The sequence below is a fragment of the Anticarsia gemmatalis genome, chromosome 19 (genome assembly GCF_050436995.1).
Source record: "Anticarsia gemmatalis isolate Benzon Research Colony breed Stoneville strain chromosome 19, ilAntGemm2 primary, whole genome shotgun sequence".
Taxonomy (NCBI): domain Eukaryota; kingdom Metazoa; phylum Arthropoda; class Insecta; order Lepidoptera; family Erebidae; genus Anticarsia; species Anticarsia gemmatalis.
The window spans coordinates 10,069,324-10,090,023 of NC_134763.1; the positions used below are offsets into that span (position 1 = coordinate 10,069,324).

General features: G+C 38.1%; 3 protein-coding genes across 4 annotated transcripts; 2 read left to right on the forward strand and 1 right to left on the reverse strand.

The window, feature by feature from the left end:
* Window positions 1–34: 34 nt before the first annotated feature.
* Window positions 35–1,890, forward strand: barc (RRM1_TatSF1_like and RRM2_TatSF1_like domain-containing protein barc). The gene has a single exon (XM_076126893.1). The coding sequence runs from the start codon at window positions 197–199 to the stop codon at window positions 1,820–1,822; it is 1,626 nt and encodes a 541-aa protein (XP_075983008.1). The 5' UTR covers window positions 35–196; the 3' UTR covers window positions 1,823–1,890.
* Window positions 1,891–2,354: 464 nt separating this feature from the next.
* On the forward strand, window positions 2,355–9,106 carry LOC142981041 (WD repeat-containing protein 20). Of its 2 annotated transcripts, none has more exons than XM_076126695.1 (3): window positions 2,355–2,885; window positions 4,014–4,229; window positions 5,710–9,106. In XM_076126695.1, the coding sequence occupies exons 1-3, from the start codon at window positions 2,604–2,606 to the stop codon at window positions 7,030–7,032; spliced, it is 1,821 nt and encodes a 606-aa protein (XP_075982810.1). In that variant the 5' UTR covers window positions 2,355–2,603; the 3' UTR covers window positions 7,033–9,106. The 2 variants fall into 2 exon arrangements, with proteins under 2 accessions (XP_075982810.1, XP_075982811.1); XM_076126696.1 differs by having other exon boundaries at window positions 4,047–4,229.
* A 2,608-nt stretch (window positions 9,107–11,714) lies between these two features.
* Window positions 11,715–20,679, reverse strand: mIF2 (mitochondrial translation initiation factor 2). Its single transcript, XM_076126872.1, has 15 exons — window positions 20,418–20,679; window positions 20,024–20,168; window positions 19,587–19,704; window positions 18,840–19,003; window positions 18,310–18,490; window positions 17,778–17,954; window positions 17,361–17,410; window positions 16,246–16,460; window positions 15,846–15,924; window positions 15,576–15,701; window positions 13,624–13,849; window positions 13,172–13,293; window positions 12,768–12,951; window positions 12,251–12,391; window positions 11,715–11,909 (listed from the first exon to the last, which is right to left on the reverse strand). Exons 1-15 carry the CDS (start codon window positions 20,441–20,443, stop codon window positions 11,737–11,739), a joined length of 2,127 nt encoding a protein of 708 aa, XP_075982987.1. The 5' UTR covers window positions 20,444–20,679; the 3' UTR covers window positions 11,715–11,736.
* Between the last annotated feature and the right edge of the window lie 21 nt (window positions 20,680–20,700).

The following is a 20,700-nucleotide window of genomic DNA, read 5'->3' on the forward strand; positions in this document are numbered from 1 at the left end:
GCAATGGTAAGGTGACAGTCAAATCAAGTCAAGTCAACAATGTCACCCTTGTCAATTACGGGAAAATAAATACGTGATTAAGTGAATGAATAAATTGAATAGAACCGCAAAGATCTACGTTCTAAAAATTGTATTAGTAAATATTAACTTTGCTCAGCATAACTGATTGTAAATGGCATGAAGATTTAATATAGAAATGGCCAAAAATGAGAAAGGCCCCAAAACGGGCTTTGTTATAAAACTTTCCAATGAAACCGTGCAAAAACTTACGGAAGAAGAACAACAGGCCAAAACACGCCTCGAAGAAGAAGCAAAAGCTACTTCTGCTAGCAATGAGCCTGATAAATTACACAGCACAGAAAAGGACCCAGTAAATCCTGACCTTGACAGCAACAAGGACATTACTAAGGAGGTTAGTGATAGTAAACAAGATAAAAAAGATATCGATTCTAAATCAAAAGGTGATAAAAATGAAACAAAATCAAGCACAGATAATAAAAGTGACAAAAAGGAGGCTGATTCCACGTCGTGGGATGATCATGCGCCCTATATCACTTATGAAGGAGAGGAAGCCATATACACTGATCCTTCAACACACCAAAAGTACCTCTGGTGTAAGGAATCAAATTCTTGGAAACCTCAAGAAATAGTGGGAAGGGTTTACAGCTATGAGGATGACACTCACATATACACAGAAGCTGATGGCTCAAAGTTCTTCTGGGATGTAGACAAAAAAGCATGGATACCCAAAGTTGATGATGACTTTCTAGCATTTTATCAAATGTCTTATGGTTTTATTGACAACAAAGCACCAGAAAAACCAGAAGTTGAAGAAAAGAAGAAACAACCTAAGCAAGCTGAACCAACTCCTGGAACTATTAAAAGGAAACTGGAACCCCAGTGGTTCCAGCCATCTGAAGAGACAAATACTAAAGTTTACGTATCTAATCTACCTCTAGATTTGACAGAAGAAGAATTTGTAAATTTCATGCAAAAATGTGGTCTTGTTGAGCGAGACCCTAGCACACAGAAGATGAAGATCAAACTATACATGGATAAAGAACAAAATTGTTTCAAAGGCGATGCATTATGTACTTACATTAAAATTGAATCAGTTGACTTGGCATTAAAACTCCTTGATGGAAGTGACCTCAAGGGCAATAAAATAAAAGTAGAAAGGGCCCATTTCCAAATGAAAGGGGACTACAATCCTGCTCTTAAACCCAAGAAGAAAAAGAAAAAAGAGCTGGAGAAAATAAAGAAAATGCAGCAGAAGTTATTTGACTGGAGACCAGAGAAGTTTGTTGGAGAACGGTCTAAGCATGAAAGGGTTGTGATAGTGAAGAATCTGTTCCATCCTACAGATTTTGATAAAGAGGTACAGTTGATTCTAGACTACCAACAGGATCTGAGAGAGGAATGTACAAAGTGTGGAGAGGTGAGGAAAGTAGTCATCTATGATAGACATCCTGAGGGAGTGGCACAAATCACTATGAAGGAACCAGAAATGGCTGATGCTGTTGTAGAGCTGATTAATGGGAGGTGGTTTGGTAAGAGGCAAATTACTGCTGAAATATGGGATGGTAGGACAAAGTACAGGATTGCTGAGACAGATGCTGAAATCAGCAAGAGGATAGGTAAATGGGATCAGTTCCTTGAGGGCAAGGATGGAGAAGAAGGTGGCAAAAAGGTAGATCCTGAATCAAAAGATTCCTCACAGGCAAGCAAAGAAAAAAGTATGGAAGTTACCAATACAGTTGCAACAGAAAAAAGTATAGAAGCTACAAATGATGTAGAAATGGCAGTTAATAAAAGTGAATAAGTAGTCCCTTTGCTAAATGAATTGTTAATTTTAAGTCTACATTTTTACTAATAAATAGCTGGAATCGATATTGTGTTTGTTTTTCAATGCCTAAAGTAAATAAAAATCATACCTCATACACCTTTCACCATTTCCTAACACAGGCATTATCCGATTTATAACTATTTACTTATATTGAAACTAGGTACCTAGGTTTATCAAACTTTGGATGAAAATATCTAAGTGCATTGTTTAAAGAAAATAGTGGGCTGATTTAAAACATTCATTTTTAATTAATCACACCCGAAAATATCAGCAGAAGTGTACGAAATTCAATAATCGGGTTTTCCTTTTATGTATTTAAAAACGTTCATAACAATTCCCAAATTTTTCATATACTTACGTACGATAAATAAAGTAATAACCAAAATTTAATAATATTTTCCGTTTTATGCACTTTGTCTATGGTTGTAGGCATTATGAATGGTCGCCTTTGCATTTCGGCCAATCCTAATTAAAAAACAACCATGCCATAAACAACAAGCCGTCATGTTGTCTGACACCTGACTTTTTAGTTGCATACACAAATTTATCTAATTCGACGTTTTGTAATCAAAAACGTTCACATTAACGCTCGTCAACTGAGAGGCAGATGAATTAAGTTTGTAACAGTATCTCGTTCTATAATGGGAATCGCATACGAACGCTTATATACACGTCTGTACTGGGAGTGAGGTGTCACGTCTAATCGGGGCTTCTCTAGCGGCCGACTCCATGAATAATAACAGGATAATATGTTAACATGGCTGTGCAATCAGACTCTGGAGGGAAGGACGACGTGAAGACACAGTTTGTGACGAGGGAAGGCACTTATCGCTTGATGACTTTGTCGGAGTACTCGAGGCCTAATCGCGTCGGTTACACGAGTGGATCAGGGTCTTCGCATGTGCGTGTGTCGCTGGTCAGTTTGCCGCCGGGGCCCGGGGGCGGAGCGCCCGGCTCCGACGGACAAGGCTCCGATGATAGAATATGCTTCAACCATGGCAAAGAGCTCTATGTTTATGTGTACAGAGGTGTTAAAAAGGTACAGTTTCACGTGTTTTTACTTCTCTCTATCCTCTTTTATTGCTGTTGTTAAGTAGATAATCACTCAACTACTTAAATTAGGATTTTTGAATAATTGAGTGTAATTTAGATAATGAGTTTAGTTGAGATGTATGATATTTGGTGTTCTCTTTTACTTCCCTGGCTAAATCAGAGGCTAGTTTCAATATAATATGATCTATTTGTTGTGGCCACAAATTTAAATCAGTACATTTTCTTGGCTTTAAAAAAAACATGGAAACATTTAAAACTAATCCTTGTTGGATTTATTAGCAAGTAATTCAATTTCTAAAGTAATTATACCAGAGAGTAGTTATTAATACTTCAAAATAATATATAATACCTACTACCTATTTGGTACTCAATAACCTGTAAAGAATAAACTACAAGAAAGAATATTATGTACCAACCTATATTTTCCATGAGAAGCCCTATAAGTTTCACCTACTTATTTAAAATATAACACAACACTTCCAAGGTGTATATTAAATAATGCACTGCTTATCTTCAACCACTTCATATTGTACTAGTTCATACAAGATTCTATTGTAATAATATTTAATGAGAATCTTCTAATAAGAATAATTTTCGTTTTAACTTAATTTCTCCAAGTGCATGATGGGCAGTCTAAATTCTTTAAGGTAATGAAGATCATAATTTTATAGTAAACCAAAACCAGTCTTTCTTTACGAACAATTCTTTTAACCTACTCTGTCCCTTTGTTGGGTATCGGTCCCCACTAAAATCTATATTTCAGCAAATATGTATTAAAAATACATTAATAAAGGAGAAATTAGACTGCCTATTGATAAACACTTTAGCTATAGGAAAAAATCATCGTAAATTTACCTGTGTTTATTTAAATTATAGCTTTTTTCTTTCCCCTTACATAATGAAACATTAGGATTAATTGAATACAAACCTATTACTTATAATTACTGATTATTAAAGGACTATTACATCTACCACATTTTAAATACATTGAAATAGAGTATTTACATTTAAATAACAGTTTTTATTTTACAGAATTATATTAATCAGTGATTATAAGTAGTGAGTTGATTTGACAAATATGCACACTAATTGGATATCTTTGTATATCCAACAGGGCATGTCACTATACTACCAATTTACTTGGCAGGCGGCAGATCTCACTAAACCCGTGGATAAGAAGATGTACAAAGGAACGAACCCAACCTGTCATGATTTTAACACGGTCACTATGACACCGGATAGTGTGTCGTTAGTTATAGGATTTTCTACCGGCCAAATACAACTCATAGACCCTATTAAGAAAGAATTAAGTAAATTATACAATGAAGAGGTGAGTTACTACATTTAATTTTCTTTTATAATAATTTGTTACAGATTATCTCACGTACTGTGACAGTAAATTTTGAAAATGTGTCATATCATAGACACTAGGTACCTAACTAAGATGGAAATAAATATTTTCGGATTTGTATTTCATATGAACATCAAAACCACACTACTGTTACTGCTCACCTGACCAGTAGGTAGTAGTGTTAAAGAGAGTGCTTCAAACCTTTATGCCTGCTGAGAGAAGTAGGATTGCAATTCCGAATACAGGACATAGCAGATTCTATGAATGAGTGTGCATATTTTCTAATAACATGCGATAATTTTCCAGTTTTTGATCATGGGTTATATAGGCATTAGGTTTTAACTCGACCTAAGTCGCAGGTAGTAGTGAGTACCAAATAAAACGTTATAATTTGTGTGACTCAGTGTCAACTAGCATAGCCACGTGCCAATAATTGATTGTTATGACCCACTTAGCGCAATGATGGGGAGCGCGCTTCCTGCGCCCGCGACGGGTTCAACGTATGGGAATTTGTATGGCCTAGAAATACAACTTGACTGTTTGTCTTTAAAGCTAAGCTTAGGCTTAAAGCCTTGACACTAGCGGATCACCTACCTGGAATATTAGCCCAATGATTCCTAAAATGCAGACAATAATATATTGTTGTTTTTTTTTTACACCGCCCAAAGAATTGACTTTTACGCAAAGTACAACCACATCCGAAACAATTCTGTGTGGGAATCGAACCCACGACCTCCCGACGCAATGGTAGCGGTACCTATGGTGCTTAATATTAAAAAATTCAAGGTCTGTCTATAACCCACGCACGGCTTAATTCACTATGTGGAAATAAGGCAGGGTAACAGAATGTATCCCAGGAAGGACACAGCTCACGCGGATACTATAGAAAGAGCTATAGTTTCGTAAAATACTCTAGTTTGTTTATTACAAAATGTTCCAGTATTTTACAACTATACATCAGAATGTATTTACTAGAACACTAGATTATTTGGCGTGGGCAGTCTATAATACCGTAATATACTGCATTATCAACCCAGTTATCACTCTAATATCCTTGCAATACGTATAATATTACACAGTCTGGTCGTCGGGCGCGAATAGGAAACACCGATAACACCGAGGTTATTCGCTATGTCCGCAAATTAATGATTAGATATCTGATGGACTGCGGTGTTGCTGTACCGAAACTAGAATCGTATGTTTGACCCCGTTGGAAGAACACCTACGAAGTGGGTCGCCCCAGAAGAGCTGGAACTCTACCCGCTTCCGTGCTAGTCGTAGATTCAATAGTTGTAACGACCTAAACTATCTGATTTTGGAAAAGTCTCATGGATACTTTTACTTACAATTAGCTAGGGTGCTCACTCTAGCAGAATTCTTCACAGTCCCCTATGTATGTATACAAGAAAATATTGATATATATATATATTAAAACTAAAGAAACATTTCGTAATTTCAGAGACTGATCGATAAAACTCGAGTGACGTGCATCAAATGGGTGCCGGGCTCGAGCAACCTGTTTATAACGGCGCACGCGTCCGGGCAACTGTACGTGTACAACGAGGAGCTGACGTGCGGCACCACCGCGCCACACTACCAGCTCTTCAAGCAAGGCGACGGCTACTCCATACACACGTGTCGGACCAAATCCACTAGGAACCCCCTCTACAGGTGGGTCATAGGCGCTGACGGCAGCTGCATCAACGAATTCGCCTTTTCCCCTTGCGGAACAAATCTGGCCGTAGTGTCACAAGACGGCTTCCTAAGAGTGTTCCACTACGATACCATGGAGCTGATCGGCAGAGCGCGATCCTACTTCGGTGGGTTCCTATGCGTCTGCTGGTCACCTGACGGCAAGTATGTGGTCGTCGGCGGAGAAGATGACTTAGTGACTGTGTGGTCGTTCAGTGAAAGACGAGTGGTGGCCCGCGGGCAGGGACACCGGTCGTGGGTGTCCGTCGTCGCCTTCGACCCCTACGTCGTGAGCTTTACCGAGCCCGAGAGCGAGGAGGGGGTCGAGGACGACAGACAGAAGAGTGAAAGCGTGCAGTGTTATAGGTTAGGCAGTGTATCTCAGGACACGCAACTGTGCCTGTGGGACCTCACCGAGGACGTGCTCAAGCCCCCGGTGCGGGCGCGCGCCTCCGCGCACCTGTCGCCCAACAGTCAGACGTTCTCGCCCAACGGGGTGCCCGGCATGAAGGTGCCGCCCAAGGGCGCCAAGACCAACAAGATCGGGCACAAGCACGCCGAGCTCAGCGGGAACGCGAACGCGGCGGGCGAACCGTCCGGCGCCAAGCCGACCAAGACGAAAGCGAACAACGTGTCGACGCTCAACATCAGCGTCGGCAAGGCGAAGGAGGAGACGTCCGGCTCGCTCGGCGTCAACTCGCTCACGCAGCGGCTCGCCGGCTTCTCGTTCGGCGAGCGGCGCTCCGAGCACCGCCGCAACTTCAGCCTCACGTCCAAGCCGGCCGAGCAGAAGTCGTCCGCCGCCAACAGCGTGGCGCTGCGCGGCAAGTCGGCGGGCGCGGCGGCGGGCGAGACCTACGACCCGCTCAAGCTCATCGGCACGGCGTCGTGCCCGCGCTTCGACGAGTGCCCCGTGCTGGAGCCGCTCGTGTGCAAGAAGATCGCCCACGAGCGGCTCACGGCGCTGCTGTTCCGCGCCGAGTACTTCGTGACGGCGTGCGCCGACGGCGGCGTCAACACGTGGGCGCGGCCGGCGCGCCACGCCGAGCCCCGGCCGCGGCGCGCCGAGCGCATCGACCTGGTGGACTAGCGCCCCGCCGCCGCGCCGCCGCGCCGCCCGCCCGGCCGCCGCTGCATACGCCCGCTCCTCTTCGTGGCAGCTCTGTTCCTGCTCCTGTCGAACGTGTCCTCCGCCGACTCGCTGTAATCGACGCGTCAGCGGGGATATCGACTCGGGAGTAAAGTTTCAGACGTGTCGGTCCGGTATAGTTCAAATCTGTTTCCCTCTGCCCTCGACCGCGGTCCTGTTGTTGAATTAAGTAACTGTTATTTTGTCGCGTTAGTAGCTAATGTTAGTGACGTCGGGGCGGTCGTCGTCGGTCGGCCGGCTCGGAGGCGCGAGACGTCGGTCCGTCGCTCTAAAGATACTCAAGGTTGTATGCAGTGGTACTGTTGTCTGTTAGTTAATGTTTACGATGAGTGGTGTTCGCGTGCTGATTATTCCATGTTAGACGCACCGTCGGTTCGGTCGTGTGAGTGTGATATGTCGTGACCTGGAGCTCTCCTGTCTATGTCGACGCTGCGTTATGTACGTTCCCGTATCGTCCGCGGATAGGGCACACAACATGTATAAATGCACTATTAAAATATTGATTGACACGTTATTGTAATATTGACACTATTTTCTTGCGTACGTATTTTTGGGGATAAAAAAATAGCACGGTCTTCACGAGCGCTAGAAGTTTACCGAAGCGCTTGGCCATTGTTCGATGAACGAACGATCGGTCAGTGGTTCATTACGATTGAAGTACAGGTACGATGCTTAGATTAGTTATACAATTATATGATACGTAATACTTCGAATATGTTGCTAAATTGTGATAATTCCCTTGAATCAATTGGACATTCTGTCGACAGGCTTAATTAAAGTATTGTTAATATATCTTCATAGTTCTATGGAAATGTTGTCGAGATACATATAGCACTTTAAATGATCAATTCTAAACTTAGTCATAAAAACAGGAAAGTTCCAGTCGTGTGTAAAGTTCCACTAAGCATTTCTAGTGTTGTAACGATATACGATAAACAAAAAACATTTTAGATAGCAATAGATATGAGATTCATAACTATGTATAGACAAGTGTATATTGTAATTAAGGAAAACGATGTTTTTTTTCTCGGCTCACTCGTGTAAATATAGTCGTAGGTTCTAAGCGATGTGATCGCTTGATTATCGCAAAACGCACTCGTGCGCTTTCACTTTAAAGCTATTTATTACGATTTTTTATCGATTTAAATGTTGTTGCATTGATTCGAAGCGTCTGTAAGACTTGCAGAGTTTAATCGTTTTAACTTTTATTTTTTAATATTGTGAGACTCTTATAAGTTGTTAATTATTTAGATATTAGTTGTTAGTGTGTAGTTTAGTGAATTTATTTTATCATAGATCAATATTTTGGTTCTATATTTTGCTCTCGTTAGATAATAAGCGCGGATTTGTTGATATGTTTTAAGGAGGGTTGATTCGAACGAATGTAACAATACATTATATTATTGTATTAATTTTCGAGTTGCACTAAGACTGAGAGTATTGTTTGATTGCTAATTTAAAATAACTGTTATATTTTAATAACTGATAATAGCTGTTTGATTAAGTGGTATGGTTAGCTCACTTGCACGTTATAAATGAGTATTCATTGAGTCGAAAGTGTTATGTGATTCCCTCCGCCAGATCCGCGCTGCAAATAATATTCCTAATGTATATTTAAATATTGTCCATCGCTATGCAAAATAAACTAGCAACAATATAACACTGTTATAAACAATGCAATAGCGTAGTAACGAAACAAAAAGTCTTTACTTGTATTCGCCTAAATTATTTGTTATAATTAACATTTTATAGTCACTATTATTTATGTGTATAGCGTATAACGTTTTTATTTTTAATTCTAAATCAATAATATAACGTTATTTGTAACATCGTTATTGTAGCAGTTATTTCTGTGAATGAATGACGTTGTTTGAATAGCTGTTGTGCATATTTAAATTGAAAGATGTCCTTTTGACTGTATTGTAAAGATTTTCTTTTCTGTGGCCTTATAATGTTACTTATTGTGAATATCAATATCAGGTGGCTGCAATTAAACTTGCCTTTTTTATTTATATATGTCGTGTTTATTTAAATAAGTTTCAAATAAAGACAGTAGTAAATCGAAGTTGTTTGGCCAATGTTTGCGGCCAACTTTACACTGAGTTTTAGTATTGATATCTCAGCCAATATTGGTTCCAATGTGTGGCCAATACGTCTCTTGTACACCGTGATTCTCATTTAAACGTGTTGATTAGTTGTTGTTCAAATATGGTACTAGTAATGTGCTATTGAATAATTGAAACAATTTCAGCCTTGAAATCTATATTTATGTATTTAGGGGTAATTTGTATTGTAATAGAATCAATTGTATGTAAATACTTTAAAGAAAATACGCAAAGAATAACTTAGTAAAAATCTTAATTTCTCATATTCTTGTCAAAGATGTCTTCATTTCAAAAGACATTTTTAAATAAACCTTCATTTCTTGGCTGTCTGTATCTTAAAACTAGAAACGTGGGAGATTGGTCTCCCCCACTCTTATTTATTTCTTACTTATTAAATCAATCTACGTAATATTTCGTATAATCACGGTGTAAAGAGATTTAACGAGAATCTATCACTTTTCCCTACAAATAATTTATGTATGTGATTCCTAAATTGCATATTTTCCTAGCAATAACTGAATAATCTGTTTCAATGAGCCATTTGTAAGTTTTAATTTCATACTTAATAATAGGTTGTGCTCATAGTATGTAATGTTAGCCTTTGAACAATCTGAGCGCTGTTTAAATTTGTTGATCAGTGTTGACTATTGAAGCAAGTGTTGATCAAAATGAGGCCAAGTATTGATCAAGATGAGACTAAGTTTGATCATGTGTGATCAGAATGTGACTAATTTTGATCATTTGTGATCAAACTTAGACTAATATTGATCAAAACTTACTAAATTTTGATCACCATTAAACAATAATCTCCTAAAATCACGCCAGTCTTCTATGCATTTAATTTCGTGTGATACTCGGTTTAAAATGGTGGATAATTCCTATATCTTTAGTTGGATAAAGTGTATTTAAATGATAAAATATCGGGACTGGCTATACAACAGTCAATAATGATCAACAGTTAACACAGCGCTATAAATATATATATTTATTTTATTTTCAACACAGTAGATGCAATACAAAGTGGGAATATAAATCGCCTTCAAATTTTCACTCGCCTTGTTTATAGACCAATTTGACAGTAAAATTAATTGCCTAATTGTTTCGACTATTAAAACCCTTTTAAACATCATTGCCTGTTATAGTTTACAACTTAGTAGAGAGACTTAGTAGAGATACTTGCACCATTTATCTCAATAAATAAAAATTCTAAATTAAAGTAGTTATATCAGACAAGCCGCATAGTTCTGCGGGTCATTGAAGCTTTAAATTCTAAATCTTGTATCCTTGCGTCAGCCACCTTGCATACAAGGCTCTCTACTAAGTTGTTGGACTATATATTGTTATTATTATTATGTGACAGTTTATTTCCGTGCCCACTATTCATAATTTTGTTTATGTATATGGCGTAGTGGGTTGGAAATGACTGTCGTGTATATAACTGTGGTGGTGTGAGGGAGACAGGTTTCCTCTTTGTATTGTGTCGTAGTAGAAATATTGGTACGCTCTCTGTTTTGAGCAAGTATATGGGAATAGGATTTATTAGACTATGCAAAGAAATTTAGAAGTGTGATTGGACTTATTTTGAAAAAGTACTTTTACTTATATTCAGTTGTTTGTATTGTTAAAATCGATTGTTTTTTAACAAAAATGGTGATTGATACTATTAAACCTAAGTCATCTTGACGTTTCGGCATTAGCCGTTCTACCCTGACTATAATCAGTACAATCTGCACCGAACCGTAAATCTGCTTAATCGTGTTGATGCCGTTTTAAAATAAGCTTAGTTTTTCTGTATCAGATGTTTTCAAATTTAAAAAAAATGTGTTTTTGGTACAGCATATTTTCATTTTACATTGCGTAGTCTAATAAATGTTATAACCGTACAAAGTTAACTAGGTCACCGATGTATTCAATGATATGATACATATTAATTTATTGGAGTTCTTTGTTCTATAATAGTGAGACACGAATTACAAGCCTATCAAGTTAATATTTAAATAGAGGATTCTCTTTATAACAACGTAGTTTTATTTCACTCCTGTGAGACTCTTGAAGGAATTCGTTCTTGGTCTACGTAGATGATGTTGCGGCAAAAGCACGCGGTGTTTAGAATTAGGAGAAAATCGGCTATCTCTCCCAATGTCTGTTTACAACTAACGTATTTCTGTGTGAGGAATTTGTTCAGTTTGAGAACTGTTCATTTAATAAACTTTGTGTGTCCGAGAGTTCTTTAAATGTTTACACAGTTCTCAAATGCAAAGTCCCTAACCTACATTTCGCCGTACTTCACTGAATGATATATCTCTTCATCTCCAAGCCGGGCTCCTCTCACTTAGTAATGGGTCAAAACTGTTTAATGCCCGGTTTTTAAGTGCATTTAGCGGTAGTTTATCTATTCAGTAGCGTTTTTTTTTCATGAGTTTAAACGCTATGGAATAAATAAACTACCCCTAAATGTACCTCAGAAACTGGGGGTAAGATGGTCAGATTCCAAAAAATAAAACAAATGTGTGCTATCCAAGGTATTTACTACAATAACTTAAAAGCCGGGGTCCCAGCCGGTTCTATTGGTGGCATCAATCATCTTGTAACACACCACCGTGTCTCCCGCTTGAACTGAGAAGGTAGGGTCCTCGAACCGCAGCCCGCACTCCATGTCGTTCTTTATCGTTGGTACTTCGTCTTTTAAGTGCTTCATTGAGGCTAGTTTACCTGTAAAACAATCGATTCTATGTATGAGACATCGTCAATTTAACGAACTTAAAAACTTCATATAAGAATTGTTCGAATTTACTTTTATTTGCGGATATCCCATATTTATATATAAAAGCAAAAGAAAATCTTTGGGTAAACCGCTCAAAAGTTTCAAGATTCAGTTGTTCTTAACATACTTTTCTCTTACGGATTTTTTTTTCAACCATTTCCTACGCGTTTAATGCATTATACCTTAAAAAACAAAAAAACTCTTCTGTCTCACTTAAACACTTAACCACATCTCACTCTACCTAGAACCAATCCATACGTATAAGTCAATCCCAAAAAAATAAGTTTACCTTCATAAATGACTTCCTGTCCCCTTATCACTCTATAGAGCGCGTTTCTAACAAGTGATCCCTTCACGCACCGACACCCAGCTACCGGTACCTTCTTCTTATTCTCTGTTACCATGAACTCTTGTAATACATTTGCTTCACCTGAAAAATAATACATTTTATTTGAACACTTCACGTCTATTGTACCTGATAGGATATTAGAAAAGAAGGGTTGGAGTAATATGATTTCCTTATTTCGCCGCTTATAATATTGATCTCATGTAATAACATACTAGACCAGCCAGACCATATATAAACAACAGAACCCTCCAGGTAACTAATTTAAAAAATCAAACTCAATTCCGTAAAACCGTATATATTTCTGCCCAACCCAAGAATCGAACCATCGATCTCGCAACCATCAGTTATACGCAAATCCAGATAAATTCAGTTCTATCCAAAATATTTATACCATAAAAAGCTTCCTTCCAAAGTCCATTTCACATTTAAGCTCAACGTTTCCTTATAGGCCACTCACCAATATACTCCTCCTCCTGGCTCTTAGGTATCCTCAAACTGAGTTCATCTTTGATATCGTCCACCATGCGGTAGATAATGTTGTGTTTCTTTATAGCTATGTTCTTGTTCTTAGCTTCCACTGCTATCGGCGGCGGACAGTCCACGTTGAACGCATATATTACCGCTTTGAATACTTCTGCTACCTAAAAATGTGTTAATTTTAATTTTCATCTCGAATTAAAATTAAATATTCATTCAATGTGCGTGAATGGATATTTAACTTCGGGACTGTATTGTCAGATACACTAACGTGTTTGTCTTGGCGGAAGTACAACATATGATGTATCTTTTTTGTATATTTAATTAAACTCTGCCATGCTACATAGTGAACGAGTATATTTAAAATTGCTACAAACGACATACCTCTAAATCATTAGGTGTGACTGGTCCGACTCCGAAATGTACTAGATCGAGTCTTACAACTTCGTTCTCATCATATGTTTCCAGAATGTCCAGGATAGCTTCCACTGAACCATCCACATCACCTATAACAAGAAACATAATTATATGACTACCTATTCGCTATGAGTATTACTACAAAGTCGCCTTAGCTCGGGCCTTGGGAGCAGTCGATTCTTGGTAACTAATTGTTTTATAAATTGCGCATTTTTGGTACACCCTGCATGAAAATAAATTTTGCAGCGCCTAACACTCACTTTGCATCCTGCAATTAAATGTAACCAACAAGTAAAGGCCGAGACATACTATTATGTTGATTTTTGTAGGTGTATAATACCAGAAACGATGGGGAACTTAGGGACTTATTCTTATACTGTAGAAAAACTAAAGAGTGCTTAAAAAACCGCTTATTATACCTTTGACAAGCACGCTGAGCGTGGGATGGTCATCGTGCTGTATCATCTTCTGCCTGGGCCCGGCCGGCCGCAGCTTGAAGCGGCCCAGCGCGCGCTTGCGGGCGAGCGCGGCGGCGTACTGCTGCTGGTGCGCCGCCTCCTTGGCGCTGATCACCTCCAGGTCCGCCGCCTGCTTGTCGCGCATGCGCTGGTTGTGGCGCCACTTCATTACTTCGTTGGCTCTTTTCTATAAAAAAAGACTAATTAAATATACCAGCCTAGCCTTTCTTTCAAACTATATTGGAGTCGACTTCCAATCTCACTGGATAAAGCTGGATACCAGTATCTTACATGGAGCGACCTCATCATCGAACCTCCACAACCCAGTTACCTGGGTTATACACGATACCCTTCGATAAGACTGGTTGACAGACTTTCAAGCTTCTGACTACTGTTACGACGACTGTCTACTGACTACGACTGTCAAAGTTCTTTGAAAATGATAACCGGGACCCACAATTTAACGTGCCTAACTCGATATGTATTAGATGGTCACCCATCCACATAGCAACCTCGGCAAGCGTAACTTAACCTTAGAGATGGATTTACGCGGCTGTTAACTAAGCCACGAACTCTTCCTATTTAAATAATGTTTACAAACAAGCTTGTTCAAGAAGATAGAGGATATTTTTTCCAGTTGACACGTAAAGAACTGAAAAATGAAGCACTACCACAGAATAATAAGTACTGTACAGAACACGCACTCCCCGTAACAATTTATAGAAATAACGACTCTTGCTGCTAAGCAATAAAGTCTAATTCAGCTCGTATAAGCGCTCCGTACCTAACGACATATTCACCTAAGTATTCCCGCTCTCTTTTAACGCGTAACTCTGTCACTGTCTGGCGTAGAGTAACGCGTTACCTATGACGCTAGGGTTGTCGGCTCGCCGCATCGTTGCTACCTGTTTTGGTTTGTTTACATTTTTACTATTTTATATTCTTCATATGTCCTAAACCTGTGAACCGATTTATATCATTCAAACGGATAAAATAGTTTTAGTCTTAGACCTTTCATTTGATACCAAAATCGTTGAAATATCTCCATAAACAAAAAGTCACATTTGCAAGTTGCTCTCGTAATTATAAAGTATCAAATTCCTTAATAATTCAGACATGAGTCCATATTATTGTTAGTAGCAACAAAGTAACTAATTATAGTTAGTACTATTATTTTGTGGTAGGTAGGTACTGTAAAGTTTTATAGTTTTTAAATGAATTTGAACTTAGCTTTCCTCATCTGTAGGTAATGAAAAAAATGACAATCCCTCGTCCTTCTTTTTCGACAAACATCCATCAAATAAGCAATGCTTTAAACCTGCCATTCTATTTTAAACGTTTTTATAATAATATTACTCATAAAACTTCTAATAAACGCACGCACGAGCTCGACGCGCGTCGACACTCGACTCTCGGAGTGGCGCCGACGCCACGCGAATTTGTAGGCACTTATAGCTGTAGGTACGGCCGAGTGACGGGGGCCTGGCACTACTTTCGATACGTATACCACGTATAAGTGTTCGTATACGTATGGCTATAGTGAGAATATGAAATCTTGACAGCCTTTCGCAAAATAAATCAATGATAATAAAATGAAGTTCAAGCCTATGTTCTGAATCTATACTAATATTATAATCTATACTAATTTTATAAAGCTGAAGAGTTTGTTTGTTTGAACGTGCTAATCTCGGGAACTACTGGTCCGATTTGAAAAATTCTTTCAGTGTTAGATAGTCCATTTATCGAGAAAAGCTATAGTCTATATAACATCACACTATGGCCATTAGGAGCGGAGCAGCAAAAAAAATGTTACAAAAACGGGGAAAATTATGACCCATTCTCTCTTCGGTGAGGCGAGTGAATTTGGGCGGGTCAGCTAGTATGAACAAATTGTGAAAATAGAATGAACTTACCTCGGAGGTTACTTCCAGGACTTGGTCTCCAGCTGAAGGCATTTCCTTCCAGCCGAGTACCGACACGGGCGTTGACGGTGGCGCCTCTTGGACTGATCTGCCGTCCGCTGAGTTTAGTACTCGGACCTAAGAATATTTATGGTATGAGGTATCTTGTTTTTGAACATTACATCTAAGGAGTGTTCACTAATATAATAAATGCGATATACGTAGGTACTCGTACAATATGCGCTTTTAAACATTTTTACAGAAACAAGTCAATGTTTATACCTTCGCCCAGCCAGTGCCTGCCACAATAACGCTGCCTCGTCTCAACGTGCCTCTCTGCACTAATACTGTTGCTTGTTTTCTAAACAAACAAATTTATTAAGAAAAACAATAAAATAAACATAACGAATGATTGCTATATTATGGGTTTATAGTGTTATTTGAACGTATTCATACAGAACTGTCAACTTTTAGTCTACTAACAAATGGATCTAACAAGTTAATTGCATTCCTAACTAGGTTCATTCGCAATTGCAATTATTTTGACCTGTAACCACATAGAAAATAAAATCAAATAAAGTCAAAAGTCTGTATGCTTTATCATATTCTGTCTAAATCTATGTTATCTACTGTGCTCCATAAACAAAAAAGTCAACATTACAATATCGCGAGAGCTACTCACCCGATCTTAGCATCCAACTGTGCTTCAAGCACGACTCCCTCAACATAACCTCCTGGGTCTGCCTTCAGTTCCATCAACTGTGCCTGTAGCGTCAGAGCTTCGACCAATGTGTCTAAGTTCTGTTTCTTGAGAGCAGACACCGGTATAGCCTGGACATCACCGCCTATCTCCTCGCAGATAATACCGAGGGCGGCGAGTGCGCGCATCGTTTTATCCTAAAAATAAAAATGCTGGTTGCTTTGTGGGGTTTTTGAGGTTGTTTAAATTTATCTAAGCTAGTTTTTCGTTGTTACATTACTATAATCGAGGAATAATTTTGGAGTTTATTAGTCTCGAATTAGATTATCTGATAAAGGATTTTTTTATTACTTATATGATTACTTATATGTTTAGGTGCAGACTGTAGAATAACATAAGTAAATTGAAGTAGAATGAAATTAATCAATTTGAAGCGGCGTCATTGATAGAAATAAATAAATAATAAATTTAACCCATTACTGTCCCACTGCTGGGCAAGGGTCTCCTCCCGTAATGAGGGAAGGTTTAGGCCTTGAGTCCACCACGCTGGCCAAGTGCGGGTTGGGGACTTTGCATGCCCTCAATAAATGTATTCAAATTTTAGGCATGCAAGGTTTCCTCACGATGTTTTCCTTCAGCGTTGGAGCATGTGATAATTAAGTATGAGTATTTCTAATACACACATAACTTCGAAAAGTCATTGGTGTGTTGCCTCGGGGATTGATAGAAAATCATTATTATTATTACATAATATATATTAATATATATTGTAATATATATTACAATATATATTAATATATATTATGTAATAATATAATAATGATTTTCTATCGTACCTATTTTAGCGTTACATAAATGATGTTACGATTTTACGAACACGCGAATGTACGTACGAGTCATTTTAGCGTTACATAAATGATGTTACGATTTTACGAACACGCGAATGTACGTACGAGTCATTCATACGAGTCAAGTTTACGTACGAGCGTATACCGGCGTATACGTAGGCAAATACTAACGTAAAATAGTTTGTTTTCATTTCTAAAGTACAATAAATCACGTAGAACAACATAGATATAAAATAGAGGCATACCTACAATGTTCACACCTGGCTTGTCGATTTTGTTGATCGCCACCAATATTGGAACTGTAACAATAGAATAACGGCTGTTATACAAACAATTAAGATATAGTTTCAAACCAAAATAGTTGAAAAAGTCAAGTGCATATTTTCCTACAAATAAAATGAAGTAACTGGTGATTGTGGTACTTTTTGTGGGGACTAAACTGCGTGGCCTAAATAGCTTTTCCTATTTTTTTGTATGTTATTGTCCAAAGTTTGAATATTGGGACTTGTCTTATAAACCTCCATGTCACTACAAGTATTAAAACTACCGCTAAATGTGCCTCAGAAACCGGGCATAACTGAAGTATGCGAGTGATAGAATACCCTGAGTATACCTCTGCTGCAAAAAGTAAAGAGTAAAGTTACAAAAAGTACTTATACCACTCACCATTAGCCTCCCTGGCCATACGTATAGACTCGACAGTCTGCTCCATGACTCCATCATCAGCTGCTACAACTAACACCACGATGTCAGTGGCGTGAGCGCCGCGCGACCGCATTGACGTGAACGCGGCGTGCCCCGGCGTGTCTAAGAATGTCACTTTCTCGCCTGATGCCAGTTGCACTGGAGGAAAATAGCAATTAATTTTTAATCCCTCTCTAATTAAATGACGTAACCCTATGGTTTAGGTGTCGAAACTGCGATGAACTCTCATTGCTTTATAAACCTGAGCCCACTCTTTAGAACAGAGTTTGAAATTAAAATGGAGTATACAGTCACCAGTAGATTTTCAGCTATGCTGATAAGGTAAACATGGAACCACTGGGGCGCTTGATATTTGCGAGTACTTTTTACGTAAACGTGCATGTTTTACAACGTACGAAAACAAATTAATAAAAAAATATGATTAAAAAAAAAAATCAAATAAAAATGTGTAGTATAAGTAGAAGTATAAAAATATTAATAAAAGCTTAGTTACCTTCAAAGGCACCAATATGCTGCGTAATGCCCCCGAACTCCTGATCCACTACAGAGGTATCACGTAGCGAGTCCAACAGCGTCGTCTTCCCATGGTCCACATGTCCCATCACACAGACTACGGGCGGCCGGGGTTTGAGAGCTTCAGGCGGCGCGGGTGGTGCCGGGAATGCATCTTTATTCTGTAGAAGCAAATATTCCAATTGATATTGGTGGTGAGCAGTAATGAGTGCAACTACTGCAGTCTCGGATTCGATATAGGTCGAGTTAAAAATAGTGTGTGTGTTACTAGAATTTAATCAAGAAATTATGTACCTATGCCTTCATAACTTTTGAACTTTCATGTTGCATGTTTAACATAAATATATTTCTTCTCCTTGCCAGTCGAATTTTTCAAGCATACCAGGCCATGAGGGTCATGGAATTGACAGTGTTCCTTTGTAATATGCACATTGCACATGACTTGAACCATTTGTAGCAACAACATAAGACAATAAATCTCACAAAACGTAAATATGTTTTACAACATACCTCTTCTTCTGCAACTTCTTCATCAGGCCTGGGCACAATCTTGAACCTACACCCAGATATCTTGACAACATCTCTTATGATCTGAGGGTTATGTATCACAGTTTTCTCTGTATATTCTATGTCTGAATCTTTGTCTGCAAACTCTAATGACTTGTACACATGATCTGAAAGAGAAGATAAATAATAATATCACTATCAGTTCGAACTGATTAAAATTCGCAAACAGGTTTATTTTTGACTAGCTGACCCGCACAACTTCGCTTGCGTCACCTAAGAGAATTGGTAAAAATGTTCCCCGTTTTTATAACATTTTTCGTTGCTACTCCGCTCCTAATGACCGTAGCGTGATGTTATATAGCCTATAACCTTCCTCGATAAATGGGCTATCTAACACTGAAAGAATTTTTCAAATCGGACCAGTAGTTCCTGAGATTAGCGCGTTCAAACAAACAAACAAACAAACAAACTCTTCAGCTTTATAATATTAGTATAGATTTCTTTAGTTTTATATTGTTAATTTTATTCTGTTATCCAGTTGTTTAATCTGTTATACCTGAATATATGCACGCTTATACTTCTCATTTGGAACTGCACTAGCTCTGGAACTGAACTTAGTGCATTAAAATATACATTTATTGCCTTTGTATAGTATAGTATATAATGTAGTAAGTAGTGTATCCAACTGCTGATCACAAGATCTTGGGTTAAGGTATAACAGGTGTAATTATAATAGATAGAGTTTCTTACCTAAGTCTTTGTTGAGAACATTTGCTAGTTCTTGGACAGTCATGTTACGCCATATACCCACCACCTCAGCACTCTTTGGGGAGTACCTGATTGATGATCTTCCTTGACTCTCTGCTTCCTGTCACAATAAAAAAATCATAATATAAAAGCCAGTACAGACTAAAAATAGTTTAAAGTTAAATCAATCAAAGATTTAGCTGGAGGACTACTTAAACTTTCCATGTTCCATTCCATAAAGTTTTTGTTATAAATCGCAAAATTATTGTTTTGTATGCTACATTTTCTGGGCTACTATCAAGGATATTAAAAACACCTAATGCCAGTTTATTTAGCTCAGAATTAGAATCTGAGACTTAGGTATTTGCTGCTGAATTTGAATTACAAACACTTTTTTTCTAATTTGATGTCAAACCTTTTGCGCTAATGGTTATACAAACCTTTTCCTCAGGTGATCTTCTTTTCTTACAGCACACATAGGACACAGACAGTTGTCTTGCCCATTGATGACTATTATTTAAAGGAACTTTCTTAATACCATACACTTGTGCTACTAATTCATTCTTTATTAACTTTAATGGTAACCTGAAATAATATCCTACATGTTAGAAAGTATTTCATTATTAAATATTATATCACTCAATACCGTTCAGGTGATATTGATTCACAGAATACTGGTATAACAGCGCTGATTAAACGAGGTTAGACAATATTTATTGCAAATGACATCATATTGAATCTCATCAAAAAAGTTATGTTTTTCTATGATAATAATGATTAAAGAGACCTTCGATACCTTCGATAACTTGTAGTTTTTACAAATAAAACACTTACCGTCTAAATAATAGACTTTTGTACATTTTTTCTGTTATAAAATACAGAATATAATCGCAAAGTTATCAGAGCAAGGTTATGTCATAGATCTTCAAGGCTATTTGTTTTTATAGCAATAAATTAAATCAGAGTATCAATGTCGATGAAAGAATTTTATCAATTTGCTTTTGATCGTAGGAGACATTGCTGTATAAAGTAATAAATGTAATTTACTTCATAACATAACCTCCAAAACTTATTCGTGAATTTGACAGGAGGATCACGAAAGGTGTTACGTTTCGTT

Bases quoted from the DNA above. Each gene is read 5' to 3' on its own strand.
- barc (XM_076126893.1), top strand. From the start codon at position 197: ATGGCCAAAAATGAGAAAGGCCCCAAAACGGGCTTTGTTATAAAACTT.
- LOC142981041 (XM_076126695.1), top strand. From the start codon at position 2,604: ATGGCTGTGCAATCAGACTCTGGAGGGAAGGACGACGTGAAGACACAG. The intron at 2,886-4,013 runs GTACAGTTTCAC...TATATCCAACAG, and splicing joins TGTACAGAGGTGTTAAAAAG to GGCATGTCACTATACTACCA. The intron at 4,230-5,709 runs GTGAGTTACTAC...TCGTAATTTCAG, and splicing joins GTAAATTATACAATGAAGAG to AGACTGATCGATAAAACTCG.
- mIF2 (XM_076126872.1), bottom strand. From the start codon at position 20,443: ATGTACAAAAGTCTATTATTTAGACG. The intron at 19,705-20,023 runs GTTTGTATAACC...TTATTGTGACAG, and splicing joins GAAGATCACCTGAGGAAAAG to GAAGCAGAGAGTCAAGGAAG. The intron at 15,925-16,245 runs GTGAGTAGCTCT...TTGTTTGTTTAG, and splicing joins CAGTTGGATGCTAAGATCGG to AAAACAAGCAACAGTATTAG.